Source organism: Erigeron canadensis, chromosome 9 (assembly GCF_010389155.1).
Source record: "Erigeron canadensis isolate Cc75 chromosome 9, C_canadensis_v1, whole genome shotgun sequence".
Classification (NCBI taxonomy): domain Eukaryota; kingdom Viridiplantae; phylum Streptophyta; class Magnoliopsida; order Asterales; family Asteraceae; genus Erigeron; species Erigeron canadensis.
Window position 1 is genome coordinate 2,023,364 of NC_057769.1, and position 27,740 is coordinate 2,051,103.

The window sequence follows — 27,740 nt, forward strand, 5'->3', positions numbered from 1 at the left end:
TTGTTGTTTTAAATGAGAGTATATAGAATTAAGTGAAACACGGTTTTATTGATAACGTGTTGGGTGGGTGGATCAGCCGGGTGGGGTTCAATTTCAAAAAGCCCACACTTTACATTTCCCACCTGTCTGTCGGAGACTGGACTTTCTCTAAATTGCCCCTTAGTTGCTCTTCACTTTGAACATAGACATAAAAGTGTTGCAGGGGTATTTTTGACTTTTCGTTCAAGTGGACTGAAAGCCCACAGAGAGCAATGGTGTCTAGCTGTAATCTCCAAGACCATATTCTTTGCTTGTTATTTGGGAAATTATTTCTGCGCCCATTGATTTTGGTGCCTATGCAATGTGTACTTCTTTTACAGACCACATCGAAGTTATGAAACCCTCCCCAAATTCCACAATATCACATTTTGTTACTTTATAAGATGGAAAATGAAATTTAAAAAATAAATAAATAAATAAAAATGGAAAATGATAAATCCTTTTTTTACATACCACATTGAAGATTATTTGATTAGGAAGATTAATCATTTTGACCAACTCTAAATGGAACTATATATTTGTTGATATTTGTATTCAGTTACATAACAATTAAATGATACGAGTATTGATAACGTGACAACCTATAATTACATAATTATGAGTCCTGACTAATAAGTAACATCATGTAAAAAATAGTCATTAATGGTTCTCATAATGTGACCATTAACAAAATTGGCTTTTCGATGAAAAAGTAGAGCGTGTGGACGTATTACTCATGTTCTGCAAGTAACATTATATGTACGATAACACTAACCATGAAGTGAAATTGATACACACACAATATAACGTTATAAAATTTGACCTAGTTGGATATATTTCAGACTTCAGAGCACATGACCTTGAGAAATAGGCTTAAAGATGCTTACCAAAGAAGCTAATAAGTGTATGGTATTCTTTTACTTTGTTAAAAAAAAGTGATTACTACTGAAGTCTTGCATTTCTTGTCAGAAACTTGAATAATTTTCTTGTCAAATTGTAACTAATTCAAAACAAAAAAAATTACAAAGAAGTCTGGTCTTTACCAAACTGGCTAGTGTTATATTCTGCATACTGCATTCACCAATCTTCTAGCACTAATTGGTGCCACAGAATACATTTGTAAGTAAATATATACTCGTATAAGAAAAGACTGTAGAACTTTTATGCTTCAAGGACTAAAATCTTGTATAACCCAAATGAAAAATTGAGAGTTGCATCAATCTTGATCTTAACAAGCAGTCTATTCGACTTCCAATCATCAAACATATACCTTCTCTTGTTTATCACATCTTTACAACAATCAAATCTGAAAGTAAGTACAAAAGAAAGACCAAAGACGATCATATACATCAAAAAATCATCGGCGAAATAACGACGTTTTTATATAATCTAAGCAAGACATCATTCAGGGAAAAACTTTTTCTTGAAGTTATTCCAAGCATACAAGCATTCAGGATCAAGGTCTACTTTACCTTGCAAAAAGATTTTATCCGAGCTAGCTATGATAGTGCTCAATGCCAAGTTCCCGTTCACTTTCCCACGACCAACCAACCAATTATACATTGCAAACCTCAACTTAATCTTCTGAATTGAGTGTGCTAAAAACGCAGGAAACGTAACTAATGAAGATACATTATAACCTAATTCATTTACGAAAAAATCTAACTTCATTTCAATCACCTCTTTTGTCTGGTTAATAACTTGAGGTGCTAACCTAACCATTTCTGTGACGTTTTCACGGCTTAAACCAGCGTTGACCAAACAGTCAAACCTCTCCTGAAGTTCCCCACCATTGCCTCTAAATAACTTCAGAGCTTTAGTCATTTCGCTAGAGTTTTCAACAAATCCTAAATCCATCAAAAATCTAATCTTTTTCTGGGACATTTCATTCTTTGCGTTTGGTAATGCCTTCACCTTTTTCCCAAGAACCCAATTCTTCAACTCTTGTGGGTTTTCTTTTATAGTGTCACAAAGGCGTTTTTTCCCACAATTTAATGAGTTTAGTAAGCTCCTAACAGTTTTTAGCGTGCAAGAACCGAGAACAGCTGGATTGGTGCGTATGATATTTGCAGCATCATCAGCATCCATCTCAATTGCAAGAAGGAAATCATAAGATTTCTTCAAATTCGACAGAAATGTTTGAATCTTGATTTGTGGGAACTGCTTAAACATTGATAATTTGTTATCAACAGAAGCTCCAAACTTTATCAAAAACACGACCAATGAAATAGTTTTAGCTCCCGAATCTTCCATTAAAACCATAGGATTTTTGTTTAATAACTCTCTTATATCCTCATTGCTAAGACCAAATTTCTTAATCAAATACAAAGTTTCAAGAATCCTGCTCCAACTATAAGTATTTTCCTCCAGGATGTTCTCTTCAAACCAACTATTTACAATCCCGGCGTTCATTAACATTTCTAAAACCTTCATGAAATCCTTAATTACTAAAATATCCGGGCATGACATCACGAGCTTAACAACACTAGGTTGACTGAAACCCTTTGCTTCAAAAAACTCAAGCACTGCTAACAATCGCCCATGATCATATCTAAAAACGTCACGAGCACCCATATAAATCCTTCCTACTTTATCAGGGGACACACCATACTCACATAACACATGATAATTCGATAACAGCCTTTGATCATCAACTAAATAGATCATATCGCGCGGCAAAAGTGAAGCATACTCACAAGGCTTCAACCCCATACTCTCAAAAAAAGGCTCAAACTCGTTAATCGGATGGTAACAAAGCAACCTTCTTAAAGACTGTTTAACATCCTTCTCATTTTCCACATCTTTCAACAACTTTTCAAGAAATTCAGGTGAATTTCGACTAATATTTTCTGCATCCGAATACTGCAAACTTCTTGTAGAGTGCAAGTATTCAATCAGAACATCTTGTGCTTCTACAACACTATTGTTTTCTTCATCTAAATCATTTGACTTATTTTGACCATTTTTTAATTCATAACATGCTTTTTTACCATAAAACCTATGGTTAATGTGGGTAGTACCCAAAAAACCTCCTGGGCACCATACACCGCTTTTGCCGGGATTGAGTATTCTTGTTGTAGCGGTTTTTACGGGGTTTAGATTATTTTTAGCCAAATTTGAAAATGCCCATTTGAAAGTAGAAAACGTTCTAACCTTTGAAAGATTGTTCATGATAAAAAGATTAAATCTTGAAAAAAAAGATTATAAAGATCTATAAAGATTGCATTTTTACAAGGAATAATTGTATCTAAAGATTTGTATAATTTAAATCTAACCTTCAATTGCAGATGTGAAAAATTCAGAGCTCCAAATTTAAGTATTATACAGCAAGTTGAACAGAGCTGGGATTTTAGTTAGGGTTTTTGGTATTCTGGCCTGTGGCGTAGGGTTTTTGCAGATGGTGGCAAATGCTTATGCTATGAAACGTTAGGGGTACATAAGGATAATTATGTTTTCTTTGAGGGGTGTAATGATTATCTTGATTATCTTTACACATTCAACTTTTTTTTTTTTTTTTTTTTTTTTTAATAATTGCAATATTTTTAATCACTTCACTTTGATACAATAATTGTTTTAACTACTTGATTTTGAAAGGATATAATCCTAACTTTAACACAATAATCATTTTAACCATTTAACTTTTATCTTGAATGATTTAATCATTTAATATTAAAACCATTTTACATAATTTCTTATCAAATCGATAAAAACACTTAACTTTAGTCAGAATTTATGCTTTTATCTTTTTAAACCTTCAACTAAATTAAGGCTGACAATATTCAATTTGAACAAGTAATAACCCATAAACCCATAAGCTCATGTAATATGTTTGAAATATGAAACTAATATATGAGGTTGACGGCTTAATTTTAGGTTAAACATGTCACATGAGTATATGGAATGTGGGCTATTACGGGTTGAATTGTCAACTTAGTTCAGTTGAAGGTTTAAAGGGTAGAAACACTAATTTGACTAAAGTTTAATGTTTTTACCATTTTGAATAAAAGTAAAGTTATTTAATTGATTTTTGGACAAGTTGGTTTCAGATCAAGACATGATATATGAGATCACGGATTGTAAGTTATTGCGGCTTGAATTCCGTCAACCCTAGTTCAGTTGAAGCTTTAAGATGTAAAAACATTATCTTAGATAAAGTTAGTGTTTTTACTATTTTAAATAAAAGTTAAGTTATTAAAACGCTTATGGTTTTAAAGTTAGACGTTTAAATCATTCAAATTCAAAATTAAATGGTTAAAACGATTATGACGGCAAATATGTCAGCATATATTTCATTTGTGTTGGTTAATAATAGCCATATAAAATATTTTATATTATGCATTTGAAAATCATGTTAAATGATTTTATTTTTTCCCTTCCCATTTTTTTGCTTTTTTTAATAACAAAAACTAAAGAAAACAGTGCAAGGAAAAAACAATTATTTGTGAATGTTGAAAACAAAAACAAAAAAAAAAGTTAACAGAACAGGTTTTAACATTCAAAAGAAGTAAAAAGCTGCTGTTCTAAAAAAAAAAAGAAGTAAAAAGCCAATTACGTTTGTGTTATCTGAAAACGATTTTCATTAAGAGGCACAAAAAGTGAATTTTGAAATTGTGCCTAGGGGCTGGAGTTTGAGACTTCAAAGTTCTTAAACCCTTTAAAACTCCTGGTTAATTTCGCCAAAAAAAACAATGATTTAGAGATTATAATAACAGCACAAAACCACAAGAACTTTTTTTTTAATGGCAAGTGTTAGATGTTAATAGTTCGAACCCCAACATGATATCCAAGGTGGTAGTATGCTGAAAGTTGGAATTCGCGCACTCTTGCAGAACAAGAGCGATATAAACCAATATGCAAAAATTCTACAAGCTTCTCTATTTCCTAAACTTTACAATAATAATTTTCTCAAGCTATCTGCAAGAAACTTTTTTCCTATCTGGAGGTTGACCTGAGGCATAGGTTCCGCTCTACTTGCCACATGCCCAAATTTTAGTGTAATAGTAGGGATAAGTGGCCAATCTTGGGGGTAGTGCAGCAGAAGGTTCCATGGTATCTTTGCGTTGAGTGTATGAAATCTGGGATTGGATGGAGTATGGCAGTGGGGAGGGGGAGGGTGATTGTTGGTTAATTGCACCAGGATAAGCGTAGCCCACATTAAGGTGTGGCTTTGGATACCCAGCAATGTGTACAGGAATAGGAATAATTCCTCTTGGTGCCGGCACCACTTTGTTCTCGAGGGTATCTGCATGTTTTACTGTGATGTTTCTGCCCTGCACTCATGAAACCGATTTTATATTAGTAATTCCATTACAGTAGTAGCATGATGCTCTCATTTGCTAGTTCTTTTCGTTTTGGAGCGTGTTTCACTGCACTAAATCTCATATGTACCCACTTTTATATACATACTTCTAAAAAAATGGGTAAAACGTTTGCACCTACAAACGTCTACCTTTATAACTACGAACAAATGTTAAAGATACTTTGTATGCACACATAAAAATGTGCAAGTGCGAACAAAGTGGCATAATTTAAGCACCTTTTAAAATGTAGGAAGTATGTACAAATAATATATTTGTTGTAGTGTTTTCATGCGGTGTGTACGAGGGTGGTTGTCAGCAGAGACATGATTTCATAATCTGGGTAGATAAACTTGGAATAAACAAAAATTGTACAAATGAAATCTTACCCCAAACATCTTTTGTGGATCATCAATAGCGTTCTTTGCAGCCTCTACAGTCTTGTAAGTAATGAAGCCGAAACCACTTGAGATGAAGCATGCAAAAGAGCAAAAACTTTTACGTATTTTAATAAAACAAAATATTTTATTTTCAGAAACACAATAAACAACCCACTCTTTATTTTATTATAGTCATCACTATATTGATGGATACATTTGTGAAGAATTATATACCGTGATTTGTTTATATCTTTGACATATGCAACTGAACCTTCTTCTATATCACCATGCTTTTTAAAGAAACCGAGAAGCATCTCACTTGTAATTTCAGGAGACAAACCGCCAATAAAAAGCTTCCTCTGTGCTAGATCAGTACCAGTCGTGCTACTAACACCTTCACAAGCTAGGGTGCAAACAGCCATTCGGCCCTGAGATAGAACCATATATGAGCAACTAAAGGAATTGAAATGAAGCATAATATGTCCCTGGCCTATATCATGAGGTGCACTACACAGTAAAGGTGGCAAAATGGGCAGCTTGGGTGATGGGTCAAAACGCCAAACTCCTAGTAGCAGGTCATCATGGCCAAATCAATCATCGCCCCTCAACCAAAGAAAAACTGTCGCCCAGCACAAAATCAGAAAGAAAAGAAAATACTACAATGTCTAAAGCGTAGAGCTGCTTCAAGACCAAGAAGAAAGAAAAACATATTTCCTTTATCACAAAAAGAAATGCTACATTTGAATGGGCAAAAATTTCATCAATACTTCCCCTAATCTTTAAGTGTTGTGCTACTTCAACTTCTTTTGTGTTTTTATAGGATCATCCCATCACCTAATCTAAGCATTTAGTTTAAGATGGAAGCGATGTTTAATTTTAAGCTGTTATCAACAGGCCAAGGCATCCTAAAGAGTAGAAAATTTGTATCGCTCTGGGTTATGTTAGTTACTTAAAGAGTATTTTTAACACAAACAACCTCCTAAACTGCATTATTATAAGAGAAATGATTATATCATTCTTGCACTAATTTTATGATCTTATGATACACATTGATTGTTTATCAAATGAAAGGATAAAATAGTGGTTGTGCATCAACCCACATAACCCGGTTTAACTCATTACTCACCTGCACAACCCTCCCATGTTGCCGCCTTATCTCAAACATACATTAGGGAGAACAAGAGAGTGTGTATTGTAAAAGTCACTTATGGACAACTACGTAAATTTTCCAAAAAAGTTGTATTTGATTCGGGAGTCGGGACACTCATATAGAAAATCATAGCATTTAGTTAGATGCGGAATCTAAGCTGTTGTCAGTATGAAAAGGCATCCTAAAATGTAGATACTTACATCAATCAATTTAATTGGTGCTTCCAAAGCCCTCCGAGTAGAATCGATATCTTTATAGGTGATAAATCCATATCCACGTGATTTTCCACTTGTTCTATCGACGATAACAACACCTTCTTCAATTTCACCATGTTCAAGAAAGGCCTAAATGCAACAATAACTATAATCAGCAATTTTCAGAGGTGTTGCAAGAGCTGGTATATCCTAAATCTTCAAGAGACACAAAAATCGATATCTCAAAAAACATTATATGCAATTTCAATGCACAAATTCACACCTTGTGTAGCAGGGGCGTTCTTCATAAGGACCAATGGGGGCCCGGGCTACCGCCGTCTTTTCGCTTAATAGTGTTAATATACCCGTATTTCGTCCGAAAAAAATTATATTTATTAAGTCGGTCCCCAGGGATTATTTTTAAAAAACTTTTGATATGTTTAATAAATTTAATAGTCTAATAAAATTTACCTTTTTAGTTTTTATAGCCCACAATTCACTTAGCCAATTAAAAATTCTTTACTTTTAGACCTGGTCTTCCTCCCTTTTTTGAGTATTTGTAGTTTTTTGTTGCTTAAAAACTATGTATTGGTAATTTGAATGGAAAACTTAAATTATTAGTGTTATTTTTATTTGACCCGACCCAAATTAGTGAATTACATGACCATGAAATAATACCCGGAACATAACGATGACAAAAAAAAAATTCAGGCCCCCACCACTAAAACTTTCAAGATCTGCCACTATTGTGTAAGCCAATGATAGATATACACAACACAATTACAACAAACACACGCAATGCACTCACAGCACACAAATTTTCGGTAGTAGTATTCCAGGCTAAGCCACGAACAAAAAGCTTTCGGTTGGCAGGGTCAGCACTTGCAACACCTTTAATTTCCTCGGCAATAAAAGGATATTGGCATCCCCTCCATTTTCAAACATGCAAACAAGCACATATCTCATCATTATTGCACACACCATATAATCATTTAAAAGAGACATCTTATGGCTTCCCATATATAAGCACAACTATTTTGTGGCGTAAACAAGATATATACATAAATAGCAGAGTCAAAGAGATATGCAAAGAAGTCTCCAGGTGTATCTAGTAGAGGTGGCAATTTAGTCTGAGTTATAAATAGAATGAAGGTTGATTTTTATCTATAACGATATGAACAGATAAAAGGAGATAAAAAGGCAAGGCTGAAACGAATATGGGTTAAGCAAGGAACACACATTAAAAGTCGTTCAAAGTATCTGTTAAACATGAGTATAAATCAACTTATTCCAGAAAACATTTATGATGGTATATCACACACTATTTTAATAATTTTAAAGGTGAATTTCATTGATATGCACAAAGTTACAATCTGTACAAAAAACAATATACACAAATTACAACAAAAAAACACATTCTAACTTATAACATTCAGCTCCAAGACTTAAAAATGCTGCACAAAAAACAGCAGACACCAACATCTAAAAACAACTCAAATACACCTCAAAAATTCCAACAAAGCACATTCAGGTCAGAAATCCAAGGCAAACAAGATTAATGCTAGAATGAGACCAAGAAGCGTCATCTTTCACCGCTCTCTATTCTCATTCGCACACATTAATCCACACGCCATCCTGTCAAAAATCATCCTAGTGATTTATGGAAAAAAATCTTTCAGGTCAACCCAACAGCCAAACCCTTTCCTACACATACAAATTTAGCTGTTTCAACCTGTTCCTATATTACCATTATTTGTATGATCCAACATCGAGACCTTAAAGTTTTATGTCGTGTTTGGACTTTGGATGTGCACCTAAAGCGATTACAATGACTTCGATAATCAAGTTTAGTCTTAGCAAAAAACAATTCTAACTCTGACTTTTTGAATTTTGATCATTTAGGATCAAAATAATCAGAGTTGTAGCAAACAAAGAATGGTTTCAATGAAAAATATTTCAAATGTAAACTTAACCAACCCAACCATCCGTAGCCGTGATCAATTAATTATCCGGTTTTAAGTCAATTTAATCAAGTCCAAAACACATTCTTAAAATTACTTTCACAATGTATCAATCCTTCGCGTGACGCTTATTATCTTGTGTGTGAATCCTAAGATATCCTAGGGTTTTTGAAAAAAAAAAAAAAAAAAACTCTATGAGATCACTTGCTTATTCTAATTTTCTTATAACTTTTGTCGCCTTAATTAATTTACTTGTTTATTTTATTTGAGCCAATTAACATCAGGGTGCAGCCTAGCTTATTTTTGAGCTTATTAGCTTATTTTTCATAAACCCAGTTTATAACAAAAAAATTCAAACAGCATATAGAAACATGATTCAAGCAAAACCCACATATAAAAATACAAACTTTATACAAATTAAAAGAAAAAAGATGGATAAAAAATCTTACAACTTTGATAAAAGCTCAACAAGCTGGGTTTTGGCAAGTGGGTCTAACAAAGAACGCAACTTTTCTTTACTTTCGCCATTGTTATTCTTGGTGCTTTCTTCAAGCTTTCTTTTTGCCAAATCATCCATTATTATTGGTATATTTTATTTTTATTATTATTTTTAAATTGAAAAGGCTTTTTGTACTATCTTTAAATTCGATTTTATAATTGGGAAAGACAATGGGTTTGTGTTGATTTTATAATCCCTTTTATAATCGCAATTCGCAAAATTAACCCATTTGAGAATTTGTTAATTTGAAAATTGAAGAATGGGTTGAGTATTTGTTTTGGGTCAAATAAAATTGGCTTAGCATGCTTTTAATTGGGTTGGCATGGTTTTAATGTTCGACTTTTGTTTTTTCCGTCCCATGTTAAGTTTTAAAAAATATGTAACAATAAGGTCGTGTTTAGTTCACAGAATCTGATGGAATTTGATGGAATTGGAATTGAATCTCATTCCATAGGAATGTAAACATTCCATAGGAATGTAAACATTCCATCATTTGATGGGGATGGAGGAAGGAATTTCATTCCTTCCATCACTTGAATTTTCAAAAAATCAAAAACATTCCGTCAAATTTCATTTCTTCAAATTTCAATTCCTTTAAAAGATTACATTCCTTCTCAAAACATTTTGTGAACCAAACACGCCCTAAGTTTTCTCAAATCTAATAAAGTCATGTGCTTTGTTAGCTTATATTCGTGTTCAAATAGATGATTACAAAAGCTAATACCAGTTAGTCTAATATCAATACGGGTTATGAACAAAACTTGATTCAATTGCAACAATGATACTTTAATGATTTGTTACTCAAGATAACTTTTTTTTTAATGAGTTATTAGTTGGTTTTTAGCAGTTAACATTTAAGACACTACAATGACATCCAAATGAGCAGTATGCGAAACTTGAAGCATTCATGTCTGTGAAGAAACTCATGACTCTCGAAACTCCCTAATAATCCATTCCTATAAATCTTCAAAAAGAAAAAAAAATAAATCCAATTTATCGTTTTATTTCTCTGTTATGTGGGTTTGTGTGCAAAAATAACCGTTGGGGCACCGATTAGGGGTTGGTGTGCCCGAGGAGCCTTATGCGATTAGGGGGGAAGTCGCCTGGGAGAAGACGCTATTCCCTTAAGCCTTATTATTTCTTTAAGCAAAATAAAAAATAGTCGTTCCTCCCACTATCAAATTATTTAAGGATATATGTTTATGCTATGAGTTTTGTTTTGTATCATATACACACTACTGCAGTAGTCATTAGTCATTAGTCAACATAGTCGTGTATAGATTCATTAGTGGCATGAGCGTTTGGAAGAGTTTACTCATCGTCTCATTGATGTCTGAATTGGTTCTAGGTGTTTGTTAAGGCCGCAGTCACAATGCCATACATTAGCGGCTAATAATACTTACTAATGACATAATTTTGGTAACCATGATTTAGTAAGTCTTACGAGAATCCCATTAAAAGGTCCCAAAACCAATACAAACTTTATAACAAACGAAAAGAATAAAGATGGATAAAAAATCTTACAACTTTGATAAAAGATCAACAAGTTGAGTCCTGGCAAGTGGGTATAACAAAGAACGCATTTTTTCTTCTGAAGAGGATATAATTACGCCTTATAATGTGTCATTTGCGGGTATGTTTAATGAGTTTTTAAGGGGTTTTAGGAGCTTAGAGTCCCAAACTCCATGGGTGGGAATACATTATACATTGACAGATGCTCTTACATTGGCCGAATCTCGAGGCCGCTTACAATAAGGCCAGACATGGTTCCTTCATAAGTTATGAATTTCAGATACATTGGAATATGATTGCTTCTGAGCTGAGAATTTGAGTTAAATTTCCACACAAGAACCTCCATCCATCCATCTTCCCTTTCTTTTGCCCCATTAGTATCAGGTCTAAAACAAATTAGTCTCGTCTCTTTGTTTTTCCACTGTAAAACATCCCTTACTCTCACAGGACAATGCAACCCGTGACATGTTTCCGAAAGCTTAAATACAAGGTAACACGTGTAATCTTTATCTGGCGACAAAAGTTGACTTTCAATTTTGCCCTTAATACCAAACACTTGACGCTTTGAAAGCTCATTTTCCCCTTGAAATCTGCATGAACAATATATCATTAATGAAATGTACATGCTTTGCGGATTTTGACTCTTCAATTTGTGTATATTTATATATCATAACCACCTTTACATTATTACTAAGGTAGCACACAATACTAGAAATTCAACTATGAAAGATAGTCTGATAGTTTACAACACACCTCGACTCGGCTGAATATTTCAAATGAAAAGGCTTTGCTATTGAAGACTGGTGTGGAGCTTCCATATCCAAAAGCATAAAACATATCTTTTTGTAATGTACTTGTTTGAGCAAGAACCCCTGATCAGCAAATCACAAATGTATGTTAATGTTAATTATCTTTCCTATAAACATTGTTAACATATAGATGAAGGAATTTTTAACCTCGATCGCTAATCCTGTGCTCGTCAATCTATCCTTAGAATCAGTGGGAAAGTGTTGTATTTCCTCTGGTTTCTTGATTTCTTCATGTATTTGAGTTTCCTGATATTTCTTGATCTCTTTAGAGCCGTCTTCTTCATGTTCCTGTATAAATTACCTTGTTAATTATACAAGTACGAGTATAATGCAGGGCATGAACTTGCACTTGATCTATCTACTATGTTCCAAAACGTAAAACAAAAGAATCATGAACGGAAACATAAACTTAATTATACTAAAACCTGCCTTTTCTATGGTCCGAAACTCTACGCCTTCAATATAGATGCTACTTCTTCCACAGTAGCTACGCGAAAAGCTCTCCAGTACAACTTTGAATTCAGTATCTTCTTTGTAATTCAGGATTTGGCACAATTCAATCGTCATCCACCCGTCTTCTCTCAATGTGGCGAAGTGTGAGTGTAAAGTATCGCTTCCACTCTTGTACGTTAGGTTCACAAACATCTGTTTAGCTAGACATTTTCCTGATTTAAACTTAAAGACTAGATGAACCCCATAGTTGTCTCCGGGAAGTAAAAGTTGAGGTTTTATCTTAATTCGGACCTTCATATTCATTGTATCCAACATTTTTGCTACTACATGAAACCTGCAGATATGGTATAAAATTATAAATATTTTGTCACTCTTTTCCCCCCATGTACAGCTTCTATCAATAATTTGGCAATTTTTTCAACCCAAAAATATGTAGTATGTATTTTATTTCATTATAGTGGCAAAGATAGCAAATTAATAATTTTAAACTTACATGTAACACCATGATTTTGACCCGTTTGACTTTACGTGTAAATTGATTTAACAAATTATAGCTAGTGATATAGTTGGAGTCGTTTTATGATTTAATGACGTGTTATTTGGTTATACGACATTAGACGACGTTTTAACTAAACTAGAAATGTGAAACGGTTTAGCCATGGGACTTACCCATGACCCAACTAACGTATCCCCACCCTATCTCTTCCTCCCACACAACCATCCATTCATTCCTTATCTTCTCTCTCTCTCTCTCTCTAGATTACAAGAACACACACACACACACACACTCATATCTCACTCTCTCTCAAGAATTCTTGCGCCAAAAATTGTGTTTCAAGTTAGATTGCCACCGCTGCCGCCGCCACCGCCGCCGCCACCACCACCACCACCACTGCCACCACATATCAAAAGTATGAGTATTTTCAAGTGCAAGAACTCCTCATCTAGCTCAAATTCGGATTTGGCACTTTGGTGGAAGTTTTGGTAAGTTAAATCCAACTCAAATTCATCATTTTATGTTGTTAATCATGTTTCTTAGTCCACTTTAAGTGTTCTTGGTCAAATTTGGGTTCAAAATGAATTTGGGTCAAAATTAGGGTTTTGGGTGGATTAGGGGTAAAATTTGGTCTTAGATTTGTGTTTTGGAAGAGTTTAAATGATGGGTTTTGGTCAAATTTTGTTAGTAACATGTTTGATAGCATCAAAATGGGTTCTTAATGGTAAAAAATGAGTTTGGAAGTGATTTGGGTGTGTTTGGAGCCGTGTATGTGTTTTTCGGTGTGCTTGACCTGCATCGGGCAATACGCCCATTTTGGAGTAATTTACGCCCCCCCGGAAAGTGAAAAACCCTCCTTTACGGCCCAACTCCTTGATTTACGCCAAAACGTGCAGAAAAGGCTTGTTCCAAGCAACCGTAACTTACGGTGGTCATTAGCGTAATTTACGCTAGGCCAAAATAGGCCACCCTAACTTATGGTGGTAACCACCGTAAGTTATGGTGCTCTTTAAAGTGGGTTTTCCTGTTTTGTCTTTCCTTTAGCTCGTTGATCTTCCATGGTCCTTGGGTCGAGCCATACCTTTTTGTACACCTTCATTTGGGTCCATTAGTGTCATTTATGAGTCTCTAGAGTTGTTCAAGGGTTAGAGGTAATTCCGAATCCACATCAACCAAGTTATCCATTTGTTTCTCGAGATCTTCCAATTCAACTCTAGTATCATCTTGATTGAAAAATTAGAGGGTTAGAGACTTGTTTTTCTTTTTTACCTTCTCTTAACATATTAGATGGATCGCTGGACTTTTATTTAGTTAGTATGGACTATTAATAAAAAAAGTATTTATTAGTTTTGGGCCCGAAAAAAGGGAAAAGATAAGACCCTATAATACACCGTTCTAACCGAAATTTTAACAGCTAAATATCGGCAAAATAACGGTAAATACCACCGTTAATAACGGAACCTTTATTTTGACCGTTATTTTTGTGGAAGAACCGATAACCGTTATTAACAACATAGCTTATTTTTGATTTATTATGCATTCGATTTTGATTATATGATGTGATTAGGATAGTTGTACATACATGGAAGACGATGATGCCTTTAAAGAGTTATAGATGTGGTTGGAAGGCTGCGGGTGATCCTATATATAAGCGACTATGATTCCTTAAATGTAAAGTCGTATCAAATGTATGCGCATTGTGGTTTGGTTGAATTGTGGGATATTGGACTTGTGATTGAGATGGACATGTATGTATTGATACACTTGACGTTTGTTATGCATTTCAAACTTGTGAATCTTGAAACTAGTGACGCCACGATATGGACCAAGTATTGTGATACTTTATGACTTGAAATTATTGACGTGTGATACTTCATGACTTCAAACTATTGACGCCATGATGACAACCATCTTTTGAAAATAAACAGTTGATGGTTACTTGCTCCGTGTGCATTTTATTCCTTGTATTTGATGTTTGGATTCACCGAATTCCTTTCTATTCATTTAGTCTTGTTCTACGATAAGCCCATGCATACGCTATGTCTTTTCGGTAACATTAGGAGCCTAACTCGGGGCGTTACATTACGTCATTATGTTAAATCAAGTTTTAAGACATTTCACATTTATAAAATGTAACATCCGCCGTTTTGACCACTCAACATAACGTGACTAGTAAATTTGAAACGAGTCAAACTGAAATAAAGTAAACTTTTGTTATGAAAAGGTAGGCATATGAATATTCGTTAAAAACTTAATTTTGAAATAGATAATAATATGTCAACGAAGTATTTGAACTAGTCTCGGGTTAAAAGTTTTAACAAAACGAATCATTTCTCGACAGAAAACGGAATTAACCGAGAGAGTGTTTTGGTGGAACAAAACTCTCCCACCCTTCCTTCCCACCTCATTTCTCCCTTCTCCTTTCTCTCTACATTGTCATTTCCTCCCCCCCTCTCTAAGTTTCAAGAACATCACCATAATCATCTTCTTCCTCCCTTCTTTCTTTAAATTTCGGATTTCATCATCTAATGGGTTAGAAAATCATCTAATAATGGGTATAAATAATGATAATCATTTTCAAGATTCAAGATTTCATCCATTTTCAAGTGTGTTTCATACCCTTTGAGTTCAAAACCGTGTTTCACATTTCTAGGAAGAATTGGTAGGTGATTTCCTTCTTAAAATGTTCATTTTACATTGTATGTTACTTCATTGGTATAGATCTAAACGATTAGTAGTTGATTTGGGTGAAATATGAGTGTTTTTGGTAAAAAACGGGTTTCGAATATATCTCAGAGATTTTGGAAGTGGGTTTGTGAAAAGAACGGATGTTTATGCTTTGTTATACTTGTATTTGGTTATGTTAAAGTTTGGAAACTTGATTTGGCTCCTAGGTTGATCGATTTTGATGTCAAAACTCGTTTCTGGTTTAAAATCTGGGTCAATGGGGCTCACTGGTTTTAGGGCTACCCACTAGTTCATTTTTGTGGTCAGGATTGTTCTAGTGCGAAATTTCTGGTAAGGCTTACTAGCTGCTGGTGTGTAACGAGGGTTGTTCTAGTGCGCCTCGTCAGGTTTCTAGTGAGGCTCACTACCTGAAGTCCACGTTTTTGTATCATTTAACTTTCGTACTTGGTCGGTTGGGTACCAATGGGTTGCGGGAACTTACCCAAGCTTTTTTTTATGGTTGTGGCATGGTGTCTTTAGCTAGACCTTACCGTTTGGGATACCATGTAATGAATTGATGTGATGTAATAGGTTGTGATCGTTGTTTGAGGTTGGTATTGTCAGTGGCGGCCCTGGCGGCCCTGACAATTTTAACACCCCGGCCGAGCAAAAATAATTATGCCCCTAACTTTAACCGAATTCAAATATACAAATAACCTTTTTTTTAAACGATAACTAGCATTATAACAAAAAATTATATATGCATAATAAGATCAAAATTTTAGAATTACATACCATAGTAGTTACTTATTTACCCGATGATCCATGAAACTCTCCTAGCATTCGTCATAGCAAATTGGTTAATTAGCTCTTCACAATTTATGTTCTCTAAGATTTCGTTCTCGATAGCTATTATGGCCAATCCCCTAAGTCTTTCTTGAGACATTGTTGATCGTAAATAAGATTTCAATAACTATTAACACATCTTTTAATATATTATACATTTTATATATAACATATATATAAAAAGTTTCAAAAATTTATGCCCCTTCAAAATTTATGCTCCGGCCGGTAATCGGGTTTGCACACCCTCTAGGCCTCCTCTGGGTATTGTGCTCACTAATCTTCGGAGATTATGTTTGCTCGTTTCAGGTGAGTTTCGCAGCCCCTACTATATGTTGTATGCTTTGAGTGTGGAAAGATACTCCCTATGTGATTATTAAGCTTATGTTTATTTTACATGCATACGTTTTTGAGCTACAATATGTCATAGGTAGACATGTATCGTGATTAGTATCGGTGTGGATGTAGTGAATGTATAAGATTTTTGTACCCTATACTAGAATGATATTGCGATATGGTATATGATATTTGATGTGTTTATATGATTAGAGATGGGTAGGTTTTCAGTATGCACCTAGGTTCGTTTGGTGATTTAGTTAATTGGAAAGTGTACACTTTGTTAAACGTGAACGTGTTGTTATGGATGCATCATTGATGTTAAACGTGAACGTGGTGTTATGTGGATGCATCATTGTTGATTAGACGTTCAATGTATTGTTATCTTGATATCGTGTTGTATTTATGCTTTATATATATATATATATATATATATATATAGGGAAAAAGGGAATATAAGGCTGTCCGACACCTAAGCTTAGGTGTGGAACCCCTCACATACTAATATTTTATTATTTATTGTTTAATGATAAAATGCCTGGGCCCCCATGACTTTTATGGTTTAAAAAAATTAATATGTGAGTGTCTGACACCTAAGCTTAGATACCTAAAAACCTTATATTCTCATCCCCCCCCCCCCCACAATATATATATATATATATATATATATATATATATATATATAGAAAAGTGAATTTAAGGTTGTCCGACACCTAATCTTAGGTGTGGAACCCCTCACAAATTTTTTAATATTTTTTGATTAATGAATAAATGCTCGGGCCCCCATGAATTTTATGGATGAAAAAAACAATACTAGTGTTCCACAACCCTAAGCTTAGGTACCTAACAGACTTCTATTACCATCCCCTATATATATATATATATACACACACACATTATATATTAAGACGGGAAACGTAGTGGATTGACTAATCCACATTACAGATTGTTGAATCCGCGTTATACATGTAAGACGGGAAATCGTTATGGATTATTAAATCCATATTATATATATATAAGGCGGGGAACGTTACGGATTGTTGAATCCGTATTATTATTATATACGTATGTAAGATGGGAAATGCGGCGGATTATTAAATCCATATTATATATATGTTAGACGATAAACGTTATGGATTGTTGAATCCACATTATTATATACATGATGTAAGACGGGAAACGTTACGGATTGTTGAATCCGCTTTATGTGTGTGTATCTATATATATATATACACACGTTTATCAAAGGAATCCTTGTTGTTAATTGTTGAACGTTTGAACATGTCATGTGATCCTACGAACTCACCAACCTAGTGTTGACGTTTTTGAGTATCTTTTCAGGTAAGAGAAATCGCTTGCAAGCTAGGAGTTGATGGATGGACCCAAAGATCGTTGGATTGCATTCTAGATTTTCAGACTCGGGCATGATGCCTCGGTTGTTTTCCCTTTCATGGGATTTGTATATTGTATTTTGACTCGAGTATGACAATTTGTTGTGTTAAATTGACATCATATAGTTTCTCTCAGTAACATCTATTTGCAAGCTCGTTTCAGTTGCATCTCACGTTTCCGCCACGGGAGAGGTGTTACATAAAATCTATTTGATGGGATTGTTAATGCTCGAGGAAGAGAGAACAAATGATTTTTAGTTAAAAAGCTATATATATAATAGATATCTCATTAATGCATAATTCATTTCATGTATATTCAAAAGTAATTTATAAGAATGTGAAAAAAGTTTAAAAATGAAAAAAAGTACACTTGCGTATAGTAGAAGGTTTAAAAGAAATACTCAGTTGCAAGTGAAAAAAGTTGATTATTGTTGGCTTAATGAAGTATTCCAATTTTAATTCTAAGTTCACCTTATCAAGAATACCTATAAAGAAAAGGAGAAAGAGAAATGAACCTTGATTCTGGAATTGATAGCCATTTGCGTTGCCAACGATTGGTGTATGAAAGTTTTTGTGCTGATATCATCACATTTCTTTTTCCGTTGCTCCCCAAAGAAAACCACTGTTATACACCAAAAAATCAAACTTATTCTTCATAATAATTGGTGCATGATTGATTTATGCGCTGCTCCCTTTTAGCAAACATTTTAGTTAATTGAGACAAGTTTAATGGCTCTTTTGGTTCACTTAGTAACAAGTAACTAGAATTCTAGAAAGTAGGTTAAGAAATATAAATTGATTGTCTGGACCATCAATCATATGATAATTTGGACAATTAGATCAATTCATTAAATGAATTAATGGATGAATAGAGATAGTTTTTTTATCCAATAAGTCATAATAATGGATTGATATTGGATCAAGATCCAATCTATTGAAAGGGAGCCTAACTCTGCACGACATGCAACCCATTTGGTTAAACATACATAACGCAAAACTTTGATAACGAATTTCTCTAATTTGCCTCCTACTATAATCATCTGTATACTACATGATAATTAAATAAATGAAATGTGTTGTCAGCTTAACTTTTTCGTATTTAGTATATGTGCAAATATTATAATGTTTTTATTAAAATGATAATTTGCAATATATATCATTATAGTACCGCTTTGCCTTCCTGAAAAAAGAATCCATCACATAGCATGTCGTAAAAATCCTTAAACCTTCCGGGAATAATAATGCCTTCACCTGACATATGAGATAGTTTTTCGTAGTCCTTAGGGAGTTTGGTCTCCCGTATCTCATGATCCTCCTATATTTTAAACAATGAAAACATTAGTTAGTTATTTATACGCATTTCATTATACGCACCGTTTAACATGCATAAAATTTTGTTTAACTGTTTGCATTTATAGTACGAGTAGTCTACATTAACAACTGTAAACTTAAAAGTTTCACATTTAAAAGTGTAAGAAAATTGTTTACACACTAATAAGTGTATACAATATTATATTTGTAAGCATTTTCAAGTGGAAAGATCACTTATTCCCGAGTAATTTCTATGCACTTGTCTTGTTCGTAGAAATCACCCGCGAAGAAATTGATATTTTAGAAGTGCGTACAAATATAAAATTTGTACATATGGTGTGAACATTTTTTTTTAGCTCTTTCAAATGTAAAACTTTAAATTTGATCACGGTTATCGATGTAGAACTACCTAGTAAAGTTTAAGGAAAAATCACCCGCGAAGAATTGATATTCCCACTTAAAACTTAAATGAGCATAAAAGTATAAAATTTGTACATGAATAATTTTCTTCGCACTTTTATATGTAGATATTTTAAAGTTGGCCGCGCTTATTGATATGGATGCTTTATACACGTTTATAAGTGCAAAAAATTCAGTAAAATTTTTATCCACTTTCTAGAAGGGTGTTAAAGAAGGGTTGAAAGGAAATTACTAACTTTGTAAATCAAAATATAAAAACAACGCACTTACTTGTTCTGTCAGTGCCAACGTAAGTTTTTCAACCACCTCACTAGCACCTGGCCAATAAGTTTTATAACCATTATCTTGTTGAAGGCATTTATAGGTGATGTCAGAATATGCATCCAATGATCGTGTCACAGTTTGTTCCTTTATACCCTCAAACATCATCTCATCAAGAGCATCTTTTTTATACCACTTTTTAGCCAAAGAAAATTTCTTAAATTCCTCTATTTCCTCTTCACAAGCAGATCTCCCGACCAACATCTCCAATAAAACCACGCCCAATGAATACATGTCTAACCGTGCATCATAAAATCCCAACTTTTTGTAGCTGAGTGAGCCATATGATAACTCCTCAAAATTAGAAAGTTTAGCCCTCCAATCACCGTCAAGTAATATGCTACTGCTTTTGATGTCTCCATGTATCATCGACTTACCTTTTGTGATGCCACCTGTGTGAAGATATTCCAATCCCCTTGCAACATCGAGGCCTATCTTGAGGCGTTTCATCCATGTAAGATCTGCATTGTCCAAATGCTTCTCGAGTGTTCCATTAGACGCATGCTCATAAACAATTACTTTTTCACCCATTTCGTTACAATACCCTACAAAACCAACGATGTTCTTATGCTTATGCTCAAAAAGAAATTTCAACTCTGTCATAAATTGAGAGTTTCCTTCATCGGATCCGCTATCAAATCTCTTTGCAACAGTGGGGGTACGTCCATTAGCATTTGCGAGTAAAACTTCTCCTTTATACAGCTTCCAGGATCTTCCTATTCCAGTGCAGTTGCAGACACTGAAGTTTTGTGTGCCCAATTTTATGGCTTCAAGGAGGTTGTCCTTCCTATTATTCTGTGAATCACAACACTCTCAGTTGTTATGTATAACTCAAATGATTTAAATATCCACTTCAAAATTTCGTTAAGCTTGTATCAGAAATTTTAAGCTAGATATCACCAATTCATGCCAACTATTTGCCGGTAAATGTATATTATTAAAAAAGAGTATATAAATAAAAAAAGTGAATTTATAAATCAAAATTGTTATTTACTTATAATTGACATTCAATCTTTAAGTTCGAGATAGTTTTATGATGTTTATAATACACGCAGCTATATCACCGCGCAACATCAAACAGGCCAGGCCGAGTGTGATGATTTAGCATTCAAGAATAGCCTACAAACAACAGGCCTGTTAGGGTTTGCAAGCTTCCAAGCAGTGGTAGTTAACATATAAGGATTTTAGTCATTCAACAATTACGCTTCAAATTTCACTGAGTTTTGTCTATGTTTCACTAATTTTCAATTTTCATATAAAAAAAAGTAGGTTGATGTGGTGAACAAACTATATCCTCCGAATGATGAAATCATCATGAAAAGAAAAAAGTTAAAATGAAAACAGTTACTCACTTGAAGGTTCAAAGATTTCTCAAGCTCTTTGATGATGACTTCTATTGTTGGACGGTCAACTTGAGCTTTTGCCACACATTGACTTGCTACTTTTGCAAATGTGTATAACGAATCGTGATTGAGCCCTTCATTTAGCCCATAAATATTTTCATCAGCTTCCTTCAACTGTGGATCTACCAATTCCTCTATAGTTTTGTCATTAAAGCATTGTCTTACTATTGACGGAAGTCCCATTGTATTGTAGATATTATCATATGCCAAGTTCCCAGACATTATTTCACACAAAACTACTCCAAAAGAGTAAATATCTGAGCTAGTTTTCAGGTTACCAGTTTTCTCGTATTCTGGATCCAAGTACACTTGGGTACCACCAATGTTAGCACTAAGGAGGGTGCTACGTTGGATATATGTAGGGTGTAGCTTGGAGAGCCCAAAGTCTGCAATCTTTGCCTGCCATCTATCATCCAATAGAATGTTTGCACTCTTTATATCCCGGTGTATTATACATTCTTTGTCTTCTGTAACTTTGTGAAGGTATTCTAACCCATATGCAATATCAATGCATATTTTTATACGTTGAACCCAAGTAAATTTAGTAATCTTATCACTCTTTCCCAGATAATCTTCGAGGCTTCCATTAGAAGCATATTCGTAAATTAGAATCATTTCTGGTTCTTCGTCACAATAGCCGGTAAGAGAAACTATATTTGGATGCTTACACTTGCTAAGCAGTTCAATTTCAGCAAGGAACCCTTTTTCTGCTAGCCCGTCTACCCTACCAAATATACGTTTGATAGCTACAGTGCTACGTCTCTTAGGCAATTCAACTTTTTTGTCTACCCTATTGAAGAGACGTTTAATAGCTATAGTGCCACGCCTCCTAGGCAATTCAACTTTTTTCTCTCCTTTATTCACGGTCGGTGAACTGTTGCCATCAAAATGGTCAAGTTGTGCTTTGTACACCGTAGCAAATCCACCTGACCCAATGCAATATATGTCGGAAAAATTGTTCGTTGCCAACTTTATGTCACTTAATTGAATTTTTAAGTGATCTAGAGTTTTCACCTGTAATAGTTAAGGAAAGTCATGAAACATGTTTCTATCCTTTATTAATCAGCGAACTTACTATTTCATCGGTTTCTTTTTTGTCTAATGCGCCAACAAAACTTTTTTTTTTGTCCTAATAAGATAATCCAATAACTTGATTACTTGACAACCAAATGAAACGGTAACTTATTAATTAATTTATTTTACACGTGTCAACCTTTAATTGTTCATTTGATGTATTTTACTTTTCATCTTTTTGTAGATCGAATGTCCTTTTACTTTTATTTGCCCTTTATGCTTTAAGCGTAAAATAGACTTATACCAAACATGCATCATTTTTTTTTTCCTGGAGTGGATTTTTATTTAAAAAAATTTAAAAATAAATAAACAAGGTAAAAAAGATATTTAAAGAACTTTCTTTCCCTTCTTTCCAAAAGCCACCTCTTGATCTCTATCATATATAGGGGTAAGTTAGACTGAGAACAACGCTTTCAAAAAGACCAAAAGAACAATTCTCATATACACATTTTCCACCCTTAATAAAATAACAAAATTCCACCTAACTCATTAAATACTTTTATAATTTTATTTCAAGCACAGTATATCGTCAAACGAAAAAAAAAGAGTATAGTGTACGATTAGAAGAACCATGAGAACCTTTAAATTATAACTTGATGTTCATATGTGAACGGTATATGTGAACAAATTTGTTCACATATGAATAGATCGATTTAAACTCTATATTACCTATATCTATTTGACTATTTGTGAATGGTTCTCACATGAAACTTACTCTATAATCCACTACATATATATATATATATATATATATACACATACATAAACTTCATATTTTTCAAACATTTAATAATGAGATATTTGGTGGTTTGAAATTTGGAGTGAATTGAAGGTAATTAGCATAGAAAAAAAGGTTACCTTAAAAGACCATTTACTAGCTAAATAGATGCCAGATAACATTATCTACCTAACAAATTATACACACTTTTTATCATCATAATAGTCAAAATAATTGCTGTATATTTATTTTATTTTTTGAACAACTAACATACTCAAAACAAAGATAACAGGTGACAAATGAAACGACATATATAGATAAAATTAAGTTTAGTATGTCATTACCTTCAAGTGGTTTGATGATGTACCTTTTCCAGCTCTTGAATGTTCCTATAATTAATAATTTTAATATCAATAATCACAAAATTCAAAATCATCAGTTTAATAAACTTATATGCTATTATTATGTCAAAAGTATATAATAACAATAATAAAACAAAAAGGTGAAAACAAGAATATAACAAATTGATGGTCTTACAGGACTTTCATGTATGCGATGAAGTTCCAATGCTCGCTCAAGTCTTTGGAGAACTTTTTTCATATCTGGACGTTGTGACCGCTGTTCCTTCAAGCAAAAATATGCTGTCTCGGAAAAGATGTTTAATGATTCTGTGTTCATTTGTTTTCGTAGATTGGGATCAATCTTCTCATCCAGTTTCTTCTCTTCGTAACAGGCTCGGGCCATTCGAGCAAAATACCAATTATCATCGTGATCTGGGGTGCTTGGAACAACAGATGATGCTGTTATTCCAAACAGGACTTCAAACAGAACAACACCAAAGGAGAAGACATCTGACTTGTTAGTCAAACCTCTAGTGGTTTCATATGCTGGATCCAAATATAACAATGAGCCTTTGTATGTATCTATAAGGTAAACCTGGTTCCTTTTAGCTATAACAGCAAATTGAAAACCATGTAACTTGGGTTCCCAGTGGTGATCAAGTAATATTTTGGAGCTCTTGATGTTACCATGTATCACACTTTGATCCTCATCCGCATCAAAATGAAGGTAAGTCAACGCACGTGCTATCCCAACACATATATGCAGTCTCCGCATCCAACTCAGCATTGAGCTGCTACTTAGATGTTTGTCTAGACTTTCATTCACCTCGCGCTTGTATATGATCAACCGATGAGTAGCTTTGTAATCAGTCACAGAGTATTTAAAAATAGGGACAATATTATTATGCCTGAGATTTTTTAGCATTTTGAGCTCTTGGATTGCAATGTCATATGACAGACTTGCTCGTACAATAATACTGACGAATTCTCCTGATGATTGTATGAAGAGTTGTCCTTTGTAAAGTTCAGAAGAAGTTTGTGTAAGAAGATTTTCATCAGCGAAGTTGTTGGTAGCTGATTTTATCTGATTTAGTGGGATCCAAATACTCTGAAGATACTCATTTAGGGACATAAGAGATGTGTCGACATTGGAAGATGAAGACGACATAACAGATGTCTGTAAATCAATAGACAATGTCAAATTTAGTAAGAACACAATAAAGGGGATTGGGTTGGAGATAGAGTATGAATGAATGACGGCAGGAACCACAGCAGCATTAATATAATCCTAATTAGTACAAACAAAAATGCTTTTTCACACTCTTGTCACGCCTGTAACAAAAATGAAAAATGAAAGTTTTTTATTGACTTTCTATACATCAGAAAACAATTATTGAATGCTGAAAACAATTAATAAATTTGATGAAAATGATATTTTGTATCTTATATTATTTTATTCAAGAATTTTCTTTTTTTAAGTATCTAATATTGACTGTATTAAATTAATCAAAAATTCATAGATTCCTAGATTTTATTTTAATCACAATCTCTTTTCACGCTTGTGAATATAATTTTTTTTTTTGTTAGACTATCTATCTACCAATATACTAAAACGGAATTATTGAGAGTTTGAGACATTATTTAATTAACAAGTGGCTTTTTATTTGAACAATACGTTCCCCTTTTAATATATATTCAATAACCCTAACTTTTAATACCATACACAATTAACTTTTAATTAACTATTAATATATGGATAATATATAATCAAAACTCTTATATTTTGTATTGATCCACATGAGTTTGTAAACTTTGTTAGTAAAGATCTGTTTGTAACTCAGCATCTTTATTTATAATTACCATAACTATCTTTTTAAAGTAACTTTTATTGTGACCAAAAGTTGTGATAATCAGTTTTAAAGTGGTTTATAAAATCTGATTCCAATTCTGATCTTCTGAATTTTAAGTCCTATATTATCAGATTTAGAGAATCAAAGAAATCGTTCTAAGCAAAAGCACGTTTTCTTTTTCTTCTGGGATGGGTAAGTGTATATTTGCCTACCTAACCCTAAACTTAATCAAATGATCATCTCATTATGATTCTTGCAGGCACAATAATCAGATCAAAAACGCACATCCAAACAGCCCTGAACTGATAAAGAAGAAAAGAGCATTCCATAATAATCACTCATAGCCTAATAGGTAAATTTGCCAAGGAAAATATTTTATGCTTTTATAGGGTCATCCCATTAATAAATCATAGCATTTAGTTAGAGATGGAAGCAATGTTTATTATCAATAGGCCAAGGCACCCTAAAGAGTAGGAAATTTGTGTCCTCGAGCTAGAGTTGGCAACTTTGACCCATTTGATTATATATGTGTAACTCTGGATTATCTTTGACACTAATAGAGTATTTTTAACACAAACAACCTCCTAAACTGTATTAAAAAAGATTAAATCATTGTTGTACTATATTAGTGATCTTATAACACACATTGATTGTTATCAACTAGAAGGACAAAACAGTGGTTGTGCATCAACCCATATAACGATTTAACTCATTATTCATTACCAACCCTCACAACGTTGCCGCCTTACCTCAAACATACATTAAGAGAGAAAATAAGTGTGTATTGTAAAAGTCAGTTATGAAAAGCAAGGTAAATTTTCCAAGAAAAGTTGTATTTCATTCAGGACACCCCATATAAAAAATCTTAGCATTTAGTTAGATACAGAATCTAAGCTGCTATTAGTATGAAAAGGCACCCTAAAATGGAGGTGCTTACATCAACCAATTTACAAAATGCTTCTAAAGCTCTCCAAGTAGAACCGATATCTTTATAGGTAATATGTTCATATCCACATGTAACATTGATGATCGTATTTCACACACCATTTTGTTAGTGATTTATGGAAAAATATCTTTCAGGTCAACCCAGCAGCAAACTTGTTCCTACACATACAAGATTACCTGTTTCCCAACTCCCTCATTTTTCCACATGTCCACCATTTAGAACCTAGAATTTTCCGCTGTTTTTGGACTTCGATGTGCATCTAAAGTGATTACAATGACATCGATAATCAAGTTTTCGTCTTGGTCAAAAACCAATTCCAACTCTGATTTTTTGATTATTTAGGATCAAAAATAAAGAGTGGTTTTAAAAAAACTAATACTTCAACTATAAACTTAACAAACCCATCCATCTGATGCCATGATCAATTAATTATCTGATTTCAAGCCCAGACACGTCCAAAACACATTCTTATAGAATTTACTTTCACAATGTATCAATCCTTCGCGTGACAGCTTATTATCTTGTGTGTGAATCCTAAGATATCCTAGGGTTTTCGGGGAAAAAAAAACCTATGAGATCAGTTGCTTATTTAAATTTTCTCATAACTTTTTTCGCCTTAATTCTAACCAACATAATTTAAAAGTCTTGACAATTTATTTACTTGTTCACTTTATTGAGCCAATCAACATCAGAATGCAGCCTAGCTTATTTTTGAGCTTATTAGCTTACCTCTGTTCAGCTTATTTATCATAAACCCACATATATAGATTTGTGTGACAACTATTCAAACAGCATATATAGATACATAATTCTAGCAAAACCCACATATAAAAATACAAACTTTACACAAATTAAAAGAAAAAGGATGGATAAGAAATCTTACAACTTTGACAAAAGCTCAACAAGCTGAGTTTTGTCAAGTGGGTCTAACAAAGAACGCAACTTTTCTTCTGAAGATGATATAATTTCGCCATTGTTCTTCTTGGTGCTTTCTTCAAGCTTTCCTTTTTTCAATTCATCCATTTTTATTGGTATATTTTATTATTATTATTAAATTGAAAGGGCTTCTTCTACTATCTTTAAATTCGATTATAATTGGGAAGACAATGGGTTGTGTTGATTAACTTGATTTTATAATCGCAAATAACCCATTTGAGAATTTGTTATTTGAAAATTGAAGAATGGGTTTTGGGTCAAATAAAATTGGGTTTGCATGCTTTTAACTGGGTTGGCATGTTTTGTTTTGTTTTGTTTTTTCTTTTCACGTATAAACGGCTAACATCTCAACTTTGATGCGCCCATGTCGGGTTCAAATTCTGGTAATGCCTTAAAGGGTTTGCTCTCCCATAT

At 33.6% G+C, this 27,740-nt stretch overlaps 3 protein-coding genes across 4 annotated transcripts; all 3 read right to left on the reverse strand.

Annotated features, from left to right (window-relative positions):
• Positions 1 to 1,240: 1,240 nt before the first annotated feature.
• On the reverse strand, positions 1,241 to 3,301 carry LOC122582876 (transcription termination factor MTEF18, mitochondrial-like). Its single transcript, XM_043755307.1, has one exon. The coding sequence runs from the start codon at positions 3,187 to 3,189 to the stop codon at positions 1,420 to 1,422; it is 1,770 nt and encodes a 589-aa protein (XP_043611242.1). The 5' UTR covers positions 3,190 to 3,301; the 3' UTR covers positions 1,241 to 1,419.
• Positions 3,302 to 4,815: 1,514 nt separating this feature from the next.
• LOC122581199 (UBP1-associated protein 2C-like) lies at positions 4,816 to 11,082 on the reverse strand. Of its 2 annotated transcripts, none has more exons than XM_043753370.1 (6): positions 11,024 to 11,082; positions 7,848 to 7,968; positions 7,046 to 7,189; positions 5,930 to 6,123; positions 5,705 to 5,780; positions 4,816 to 5,288 (listed from the first exon to the last, which is right to left on the reverse strand). In XM_043753370.1, the coding sequence occupies exons 1-6, from the start codon at positions 11,080 to 11,082 to the stop codon at positions 4,986 to 4,988; spliced, it is 897 nt and encodes a 298-aa protein (XP_043609305.1). In that variant the 3' UTR covers positions 4,816 to 4,985. The 2 variants fall into 2 exon arrangements, with proteins under 2 accessions (XP_043609305.1, XP_043609304.1); XM_043753369.1 differs by lacking the exon at positions 11,024 to 11,082 and adding an exon at positions 9,450 to 9,720.
• Positions 11,005 to 27,452, reverse strand: LOC122581198. Its single transcript, XM_043753368.1, has 11 exons — positions 27,274 to 27,452; positions 23,791 to 24,771; positions 23,598 to 23,642; positions 21,411 to 22,475; positions 20,008 to 20,853; positions 19,175 to 19,321; positions 18,522 to 18,628; positions 12,250 to 12,607; positions 11,968 to 12,108; positions 11,765 to 11,883; positions 11,005 to 11,601 (listed from the first exon to the last, which is right to left on the reverse strand). The coding sequence occupies exons 2-11, from the start codon at positions 24,760 to 24,762 to the stop codon at positions 11,220 to 11,222; spliced, it is 4,182 nt and encodes a 1,393-aa protein (XP_043609303.1). The 5' UTR covers positions 24,763 to 24,771; positions 27,274 to 27,452; the 3' UTR covers positions 11,005 to 11,219.
• Between the last annotated feature and the right edge of the window lie 288 nt (positions 27,453 to 27,740).